Genomic DNA, 11,169 nt, shown 5'->3' on the forward strand with positions numbered 1-11,169 from the left:
CCAATGGCCTTCCTTCCTGTTACCATCCTCACTGTATTTTCTGAAAGAATCTTAGTCAGTATAACTACTTGGAATATCAGCCAAGTGCTTGCTCTGTCCCCTGATTTTCATGTCTTAGTTCCTCCAGCTTTATTTTCTCTACCCAACATCTCAGTCTAAGTAAATTCTGTTAACATCCAAACTGCAAACTAAAGTTAAATACAAAATTGAGAGACAAGAGAAAGGGCTAGGGACTTGAGTTGGGAGATGTTTTCCTGTTTTCCCTAATACGTTTAACATGTGATTTCACTGGTTGATTAAGTTGTATTCCACTAATTGAAAATGCTATTTCTAAGAATAGATTTTATTTTACTAATATCGTATAATTAGAAAAATGTTGCGTTAAATAATGTTTCGAGTAGTAGCTGCATAGTCACAATCATGGTCCAAGCATTTCATATGAAATGTGTATATTTATACATATCCGACACAGTTATAAACCCATACTTTGCAGATGAAGTACCCTCAGAAATGCTTTAGATGTTTTAGCTCTCTATTATGTCTCAATCTATTTTGCATTCTGGTTGTACCTTCAGATAAGGCCTGACGTTACTGAAGTGATAAGTGAAAAGGAGCTAAGCTAAGTTGTTAGATGGTAGGAGAATACTAGGAAGTTATACTTAGTCATTCTTTTAGATAATTTTATTTTTGGCTGACTTACAATGCTATTGGTATAATTAATCTTATCTTGAATGGTTTATTATAAAATGTTACTTCTCATTATTAGTTTCCCTTTGTTTTCTCAATCTACTGAAATAGACAGTTGAAAGAATTGGTGGCTAGGGAGGGATACTTTGATGTCATTGATCTCCTATGACATTTCCCTCTTTCCATTTGTGCATTTGGTTCAATATTGCTTCACCTCTATAATACCTTTGGATTTTTCGTTGTTTCAGTTTTTGACAAAAAAATTGCTAGATTCTATATTGCTTCTTAAAATGTGCTTTGTCTTCATCTTCACCAGTTGATAACGTTGAACATTTAGGTTCCCCATGTGAATTAACTATTATAATGCCTTACCAATGTTCATTAGTGTAAAATCTGTGATTATATCTGTAAGCAGTTTTGCTGTAATTGCCCTCCTATTTTACCCCATTTACTGTCAACACTAGATATAATTCTATGAAGTTTTGCAAATGATAGAGACAAAACTCCTTACTTTTGTGGCAATTTTCCTTTATTTGAAGAGTGAGGATGATACACTTTTCTTAAGTTTATTGGTACTTTAATTAGGTACAATTTGATTTTACTAATTATATGCTAGGATGGCCTTGTCAGGTCAACGTTGTAATAATGTCTTTTATTTTGTCTATTTTTAGAGATTCGAAAATTCCAAAATATAAGCTATGACTTGAGGTGAGCGGTAAGGGAGGAAAACTGCACTGCTGCGCAGCAGATACCAGACTTCAAATGCTGTCTTCATGCTGCTACTGCTTTTAATCTATTATTCAAATCTTATTTGCCAGCTTCTTGCCCCCTCATATTTGAAATTAAAAATTCCCAGGTTTTTATGTTTTGTTTTGAAGAAATGTGTTTGCCTTTTATCAGTAAACTATACAGTTTGATAGATTTAAAGTTGGTTAGTATGTTTTAGAGTAAGAACTGACAAAAATATTAAAGTAAAAATGTTAAATAAAAGGGATATAATGCTTCAACAATCATCTAAATTTGATGAGATGAGGGTATTTCAAATCTTTAGATATTTTTATACCTACTATTCTTAGGAAATATGAGCCCTTGATCTCGATGGAGTTGGCAGCAAAATAAAATGAACTTCTTACCTCTATTAAATTATTTTTCCAAATCCAGACCTCTTTATTGCCCTGAAACATTTTTCATATTTTTGAATTTCCTAAGAAATTCTAATAAAGGCAGAGTCAACATGTTTTAAATATTTTTATCGTGTAGGAATAGTTGAATTGTGGTAGTTTACACTTAGGAGTTCTACTAAGGAGTAGAGCCAGTGGTAGCATGAATTTCTAATGTAACTGAATTTATTATCATATAGCTTTTTCTTTGTACAAAGGCCTAGGAATGATGAGATATTATTGAAAGCTCATTTTTTCTAATCCTCCAAATTATTGATCATATTACTTTAAAAATTAATGTAGAACAATATTAAACATCTCACTTAAATGTTTTCCTAACTAAAATCTTAACTTAATGTGATTTAAATATGCATAGCACTTAGCTTCAGTGTCATAGGATATGGTGGAGAGATTTTTCAAACTAATTGGCGTAGCATTCTCATGTGGTAGATAGAAGTATAGATGGGAAAGTGAAGCCAAATTGTTTTTTTTTATTGGTACAAAAATGACAAAATGAAGATATAGGCAGACCTGAATCTTGGTGAGGCCCTTATTCACCAGTTCTCCCAAATGAAACTCTCTCCATTACATTTAGAATGGCCACTGACATATTTGTCACTTAAATGTCAGTGTATAGCATTGTATTTTGCTGCTTGAGACATATTTGTTTTATGTGGTGATTCCACTAAATGGTAACCATATGCACTCTTTTGAGAAAGAAATTTTGAGAGGAGAATGTTATCCTGAGTATGGCTTTACCACTGACTTCATTAGAAGTTGACACTAGTAAAAGTTTCACTAAAACTCTGGTGAAAGCCCAGAATGGTTCCTTTATGAGAAAAAGGTCAAAGATCTTTGGTAACGAGGTTTCTGACATCACTCAATATCAACATTAACGATTTTCTTGTGTTTGTGTGAGTGGCTTGTTTGCTGTGGACCTGGTAGAAGGCCAAACAGACTGTTTAAATGAGAACTGGTTAATATGTCTAATACCAGTAGTTATACACTAACTGAAATTGTGATATCTTTTTCTAAATAAAAAATGACAGAATAATGATTTTTTACTCTTAGGAATATGTTTTAAGAACCATGAAAAACCCATACATTGGTGTGTATACCTTCTACATTACACCAAGTCCAGCATTTAGGTAGAAAAGGGACTTCATGTTATTGAAAAAGATAGAAGGTTACTTTTTTTTTTTTACTGTTGAGATGCATTTTATCTACTTAAATTGGTTGATTATCATTTCCTTGAAGTGCATTTTAAAGTTTTACAAAAAATTATTGCATTGTTGACCTAAAATGTAGCCAAGTATATTTAAGATTCCTTTGCCAATCTGCTATAAAATTTTAAATTCAAAGCCTGAAAGCCCATCTTTGCCCTTCCTCTAGGAGGCTGGATTATGGAATTCCATTTTACATGGCTTCAGCATTTTACAGACTTCCTTCATAAATGAAAAATGATCTATCACCCATCATGCTTGAGTTGAGTTAGGAACCAACTGCTAAAATAAGCCAAAATGTGTCTGATATGGGTGAAGCAGAGCCCACTAAGAATCCCTCCATGAGAAACAAAACAAAACAAAGAAATGTTTAAATGTGAGCTTGGATAGTTTCCAATTTTACCAAAATGTAAATATGGCTTCAGTTGAGAATTTATTTTTCAGTACATTTACTTTCTATTACTTTGTTCAGTGGCTTTCTCTAGATTGTATAGCTAATGCTAAGCAAAAAAGATTTTACTGGAATAAATAAAAGGATAAAATATAGGAAAAGAAACGGGTAAATACATTAATGATCTTTGGAGAAACATCTGGTTTCTTACCCCAGGATTAATGTGAATGCTATGCAAAAATTGCTGGAACAAAATAGCTCTTAATTTATGGTAATGTTTTTAAAGATAGAAAAGCCACGTGTTTATACATGTTCTGTGGGAGGTGAGGTGAAAAGTGAAGGTAGTCAAGCAAGAGTGATAGGACAGTGTTAAGATCATATAAATTCTCAGCCTTAAGTCACTGTATTTTAATGAAATTCCTTGCTGAAGTTACTAGTTCATCAGCTAGGCTTTTTATAGCTGTTTGTTAAAGACCCTCTTCTATCTGTGGCATCAAGCCTGAGAGACTTTGCCATGTGATGTGGTTCAAAATTTACTACATTTTATCCTCAAGGGATGCAGCACCACCACACCATTACATGGATAGGATGAGTAATGCTCTCTGAGTTCAGTAATAGCTTGAGGTAATGCCCATTGGAGGGAGCCGTACTGGATGATTCTGAAAATGTCTAATCCCACTTGATTTTGAGGAGCCATTTAGTGTAGTGGTTAAGAGTAAAGAATGCATTGTGCCTGGATTCAGATCCTGGACTCTGATATTTTCTTGCTCTGTGACCCTGGGCAATTTTTACTCTTTCTACTCTGGGGTACTTTTCATAGTTCTTTTTATATTTTAATAAACTTCTTAATTTGTAAAATCATTTCTATGGCTTTATAGCATGTAATCATTTATTAGCTCCATAATGAGGATGAATGAAGTCACATGCATATTGTCAGGGATGACCAGGTCTCACAGCCTTATTTTTGAATTTCAACTTGTTCCCAAGGCCTGAAAATTAGGTCCAGAGACTTGGATTGCTCACATCTGTCTTCTGGGTTCCCTCCCACGATGGACATATACTTATATGTATTTGAGACAGAGGATTGTGGGACTTTTTTTTTTTAAATATCTATTTCCCTTATTCATATAACTACTCTTCATTTTATTTCAATTATAGAAAGAGCACTGTCTTAATGACCTATAGTAGAAGATAATAGATGATTGAGTTGTTGGTTCACAGTTTTGAGAGTTCCCTGGGTGAAATTCGAAACTGGCCTCTATACTTGGAGGACAAGGAGAGGCCTAAGAAAGAGGCAGACTGCTCCAGATTGGTAGGTGTCAGGCTTAATAAGCAAGGGAACTTATTTTTCAGGCTTTTCAGGGGTGGCCACAAGACAAGTAGATCTCTGCACCCACCTGACGGAATCTTAAAAGTTTACATAGAGGCTTTAAAGGGTTCAGTCACAGATACCATCCAGATGGTCTCATCAACACATTTCTCTTTCAAGGCTGTGTCAGTGGGTGGAACGTACATTCCAAGGACATGGGAGGGGGTCCGATCACCTGGGTCCAGGTCATGGGTTAACCAGTGGTCACGTACCCTAGATGACCTCCTCTAACACAAGTGAATAAATGTATTTGTGTGTTCACACACACTGTTTATATAAATATTTGCATGCTGGGTCACAATGCTAATTATATTACCCTTTGTGGTCTTAAAAGTTTGAAGCCTAGACTAGAAGACCTTAAAAGTGTCTTTAGCTCTTTCCTAGTCTCACTTCCTGACTTTTATCTCTTCCTAGCCCAACAATCTGATTTGTTTTCTGATGTGGTACTGTCAGTCAGAGTCCATTTCTATTCAATTTCTTTTCTGTGGCCTATTGCTACTCATGTTGATATCTAGGAAAGAAAACAGAGTAATATGGAGGTGATGCAGAAATCAAAGGCCTTTATTTATAAGGTTTTTACTAGATTTTGTATTACCTATAATTTTTAGAATAGTTAAGATCAGAGTGATCTAAGTCAGGGGTTGGTGATGTATGGCCAACTGGCCCAAACCAGCCTGCCACCTGTTTTTGTAAATAAAAGTTTTATTAAATACAGCCATTCCCATTTGTTAGGTATTCTCTGTGGCTGCTTTCTTTCTACAATGACACAGTTATGTAGTTGCAACAGAAATGGTATAGCTGACCTCTGATCTAAAGGAAAGTGTTTCCTAACTGAAAGCATATCTGATGAGTATTCAGGAAAAACTGGTTATAGTAATTTGGTAATAATACCTTTATGGAAATACTATTCAATCTTTCTGGTAAATTTTACAGAAACCATGTTTCTTTCTTATTTAGGCTTTTTAGCTGTTAAATATGTGCTTAGGATGCCTCTGTATAGCCTATATACAGAATAAACTATAAAAAATGGAATGTGAAAAAAAAAAGAGTGGTTTAAAAACAAACTTATTGAGTGTTAGGGTCTTTACAGGTATTATCACTAATCCTTATACCACTGCACTGTAGCTAATATTATCTTGATTTTACTGAGGAGGAAAGTGAATCTCAAAGCAGTGAAATAGCAAAGCTATGTATAAACTGTGCCATTACTCCATGATATGTCTAGAAACAGTCTCTCTTCCACCATCTAACTGGTGGTGTGTGCCAGTTACTTAAAATTCCTTAAGTCATATTAATTGAAGTTTCGGAGATTTAATTTTGCTTATCTGCAAAGATGGAGAAGACTGAAATTGGCTTTATTCCATTCTGGTTAATTCAGTCTTATTAAAGGAAGAATATTCAGTCATTTAGAGTATAGTATTTACTTTGAATCATAGACAATTTCAATAGAAACTTTACAAGCTAAATAGTCTTGGATTATATGTATTAAACATATATACTTAGCTGGAAATGAAGCTCTAGGGATGAACAGTTAGATAATTTATGGGTGTGTTTGAAAGGAGTTCTTCGCTCATCATTAAGAGTCATTTATGTCTATCAATAAATGATAGGATCAGATTTTCACAAATGTGTTTGAAATTTCTTTCACTTATGAAGTAACTAGGCTCAAATAATATTTTCACATACTAATTAACTACAATCAGGACAAGGGATTTTAACTGGATCCGAAAGGATTATCTTTTAAGGAACTCTTATCATACATTTTATTTTTCTTCCGTAGATCCTCTTTGATATTGAACCACAGTGATGTATTATGACCAGAGACTCATACTTATGCCCTCAAAAGCAATATGTTAATTCTTATTTTGTACCTCCAATATTTCAAGAAGTATAGAATTAAAAGGAAAAACAAGTGTGTGTGTGTGTGTGTGTGTGTGTGTGTGTGTGTTTGTGTGTGTCTTAGGATATTTTGGTAGATTTCAGACAATATAAACTTTATTTAAAAGCATCAATTTTTATACTTTTTCTAAAAGACTGTTTTTGTGGGAATAAACTTTATTAATTTAGATTATATATTGAATTACATTTAAGGTATTCAGTAATAAGTTCCTTTTTTGTTCTTTTGAACAGAAATAAGTTCTTTTGAATTTTTTTGTTAAATGTATTGGCTTCTTTGTAATGAATTTTGAGTATTAAACTAGTAAATTTATATTACGGTTTCTGATTAGCAAAGATAAAGATGACCCATTCAAAGTTAATTTCAGTATTTCATGTGTTCTCATGTGACATGTATCAACTTTTCTTTGTATCCTTAATGTAAGGAAGTTCACTCCAAAGTTGATGATCACTTACATGAACAAATTTGTATATCACAGCATAATTCACAGTTGGAAAAGATTAATTTGTCCATTTTTGAGAGTCATAAAACAACTGTGCTAAGGATATTGTATTTGCCAACATATTTTGTCCAGGAATTTGTTCTTACTTTTTAAAATTCTTCATATTTCAAACAATTTAAAAAAATAAAAAGAAAAAATTGTATCTTTAGCTAAATGAAGTTTGCTCTTTACAAACAGTAAAGAGTCATGAAAGATAACTCTGTATGTTTCTTGCTATTATACTCAGTCAGAAAATTAAGATAGCATAGGAGTCCAGGAGTGCAAGGTCCTTGTGTAATATCTGTTAGAAAAATGTCCTTCACAGAATGTTCAGAGCTGCATGGAGCTCTCCTGACTTTATTTTTCTCCAGTTTAACTTGGTCCTAAATGAACTCAACCCTGCATTTTTTTTGAAAAGTTTGCCTTCGGAAAGGATTTGAGTTTAGTATTCATTCCTTCCTAATTCCACAGAAAGAGTCTCTATTTTTCATACTCCCTCATATTGCTACTACCATCTGTTTAAATAAGCACCCAAGAATTTCTCTAATTGCTAGATGTTTAAGTAACATAGTTTTGGCGTTAGGGATACTGTTTTTTTTTAGGATACCTAACATTTCTTAATATCAATTCTTTCAGTGAGCAGCTTAGGAATAGAAGGAAATTCTGGCAAGTCCATATTAGCTTCGGTTTTATTTTCAGGTAAACAACTTGCAAAGCATCCCTAGTGGAAGCAGACTATCGCACTAATAGATCTGTCTCTCAGCTGATTGGCTGGCATAGAGGAGTTAGCAATCTGTGGAATGGTTCTTCACAAGTAATTTTTCTCTAAGAGTCCAGGAACTTGTTGTCACCATTTTTCTGACATGATTTGCAGCTACTCGCTATAGTCTTATCACCACTGTCAAGTACAACAACTGAAAATGTAAGATGGTTTCTTTGCTCATTTTTCATCCCTTCTCCCTGACTAAATTTCTTGAACATCATTTCAGTATCGTCTCCTTTTGTTTTGCCATCTAACTCAGCGAAACTTTAAATTCGTGAGTTATGTTTTTTGTTTATAAATTAGAATGTTGCTGAGATATTTCTCTTTTAAATAGATTATAATATTACATATAAAGATTTCTTGATCTCAGAAACATTTGTATAGAATATTATGTATTATAGAAGACTCTGTATGTAAGGCTTTCGAGTAAACCATAAATAGTGAATGGGGATTGTATATATGGAATTAGCTCAAGATGCATTATGTGCTATATGATGTAAGGTTGAAACAAATTATCTACTTCAATTTCCCCTCAATTCCTCTTTAAACTCTATGTGGCTACTAGAATTATTATTATTATTACTGTTCTTAATTTTAAATATGGCTTGAATTTTATCATACTCTTGATGAAATCCTTTAATGGCTACACTACAGCTGTAGAATAAAATTTAAACATTTTATGTCTAAAATCTTTCGTTTAGTTTTGTTTCTGCCTTGTTGCCAATGTACTTTTCATGCCCATATTACAGAAGTTTTGAGAATATTTGAGTTTCCCCAACATATAATGTCTTTAAACTTCTATGCCTTTGCTCTTGTTTTTTCTCTAATTTCAGTTTTTTTTCATTCTGTCCTTACTCATCTTTATAGACCCAACTCCATGAAGCCTTCCTTAACCATCCTGGGTATGTGTAGCCAATTCATTTGTCATTTGTGTTCTTCATGACTTTGGTCATACTGTTATTATTCCTTATAACACACTGTAATTAATGTGAATATGTATGCATATATATACATATACATATACACACATTTATCTCTCCCATATTTGTCTATGACATTAGGACAGGAACAGTACTTTTTGTTTGTTTGTTTCCTGTCATCTAGTTCAGTATACTGTTTTAGTCTTTAACCTTGAAATACAAAATATTTTACAAAATGATTTAAAAAAATCTTTACTAAAGTTTATTGCTATTCTCTATCTGTAGTAAATAGGTATATAGTATCTCTCAGATTAGAACTTATTTTAAACCGTAAAATTTAATATTTTTTGAAAATATTTTTAACATTCAAGTCAAATGGACCAGGAACTATTTCCAAGACTTTTGACTGATATGGTTGCAATGAGCAACAAATAGTAGGGGTTGACCCACTTATTTTGTAGACTACTACAGTTGTTATTGCTAATCAGAATCCTGAAATCTAAAATTAACAGTGGCTATGAAGGACAGCAATTAAAGCCATTTGTCTTCCAAATGAGCTACTGTAGGTTCCACAGTTTAAATAGGGCACTCACCCTATTATAAAGGGCAATGGGGGCCCTGAAGGCATGTGTTGCAAAGCAATACGTCATTTTAGGGTTGATAGGAAATTATATTTTGAGGAAAACTTTCCTAGCAACCTCTTTTCATTGATTAATTTTAAATGAAAAATGCATCTTTTTTTTTTTTTATGAGAGCATTTATAGAAAGGCTATTTTAAGCCTGTTTAAAGGAGGGTATTAAGCTTTAAACTGCCGAAGTTTGATTATTTTAAAGAATTCATGTAGTCATATGAGTAAATCAAGGATACCCTCATACATCGTCCATTTTTGACTAAAAAGATCCTTTAGGACTATCATGTCATCTGGACATCTCTGATCTTTTGTTTTTGGCCTCTGATGCTAGTTTGTTTCTGTCATTAGTGAGGAATATAACTTTTATTCATATTCAAATTGACAATCTGTGGGTGAAGAAAGTGATTTCCTTGTTTACAGAGAAGAATTTATATGACTGAAGTTTACCACCCCATCACCTGCTGTTTGGTCACAGAATTCACTGAGTTTCTTCACAAAGATTCCCCATGAAAACTAAACAAATAAGAAGACTGGGTATTGGTTTTTCTCATTAATCCCACTGCTGGATTGTCATTAGTTCTAATCCATTTTCTTTCAAGATTAGACATATAGGCCTTTTCTTATTTTGATGATTTGAATAAACTAAAATATGTTGAGTTGTGTGTGCCAGTATATATGAAGGCTGAGAAGAAAAGTAATTATTCTACCTCTGCCATAAAATTTCCTCTGAAAATAAAGTCAGAAAAAAATGACTGATGTAAAAGGGAAAGGCTAACTCCATTTTTTAAAAAAGAGGTTCTTAAATAAAGTGGAAGTGGTTAGCATGATTATAGGCTTATCTGATCGGTTTTATGCTTCAGTTTTCCCCCTCCTATTAAGTCATAATTGTGTATGAAAGTAATCTAAATAAAGCGTTGAAGAGTATATCACTGACCTCAAACACGTTAGACCCCATAAAGCTTTATTTCTTTCATTTGCTGTGAGAAGTATATTTCAAAGTGTTCTTTTAAATCAAGGGATTTGATGAGACTTAAGTACTAACTTCACCTTTTGAACTTGCGTTATGGGGAGTGACCGTTTTCATTCTTTTCCTTCCTCTCGTTAGCTCCACTAAGCTGTTCAAAACTATTTATATTCTGTGTGGTTTATAAATTTCAGGAATGCCTCACTTTCTTGAAAAGATATACATACCTCTTTTATTATTTTTAATATTTAAGAATCTGTGCTTCAGTCTTCTTTCTGGTTTCTTATTCAGACAGAAACTAATAGAAATTTTATTTTATGTGAAAATTTAACTAGACTAATGATAAACAAGAGTACCATTTATTTTTAAAATTATGAGTACCACATTGCGTGTTTCAGTATAATATTTCCTTCTCCAGCATGTGCTCCATTTTAGAAAGTAATGATAGTTCTTCTCTTCTTTTAGGTGGCTGTACTTTTGATGATGGTCCAGGGGCCTGTGATTACCACCAGGATCTATATGATGACTTTGAATGGGTACATGTTAGTGCTCAAGAACCTCACTATCTGCCACCTGAGATGCCTCAAGGTGAGAATCATTTTGTTTACCCAATGTTGAGGAAATCAGTTTGGAATGTGTAGTACTTTCTTATTGTAGGTATAACACAGTATTTTAACAGTTA

General features: G+C 33.2%; 1 protein-coding gene across 1 annotated transcript in view; it reads left to right on the plus strand.

Annotated features, from left to right (window-relative positions):
• The window catches only part of PTPRK (protein tyrosine phosphatase, receptor type K), a 498,113-nt gene that overhangs the window by 114,667 nt on the left and 372,277 nt on the right, over nucleotides 1-11,169 (plus strand). The window contains exon 2 of the mRNA XM_023529837.1: nucleotides 10,953-11,075. Within this exon, the coding sequence (XP_023385605.1) occupies nucleotides 10,953-11,075 (123 nt within the window). The remainder of the gene's footprint in view (nucleotides 1-10,952; nucleotides 11,076-11,169) is intronic.

This window comes from Pteropus vampyrus, unplaced genomic scaffold (genome assembly GCF_000151845.1).
Source record: "Pteropus vampyrus isolate Shadow unplaced genomic scaffold, Pvam_2.0 Scaffold43, whole genome shotgun sequence".
In the NCBI taxonomy this organism is placed as follows: Eukaryota; Metazoa; Chordata; class Mammalia; order Chiroptera; family Pteropodidae; genus Pteropus; species Pteropus vampyrus.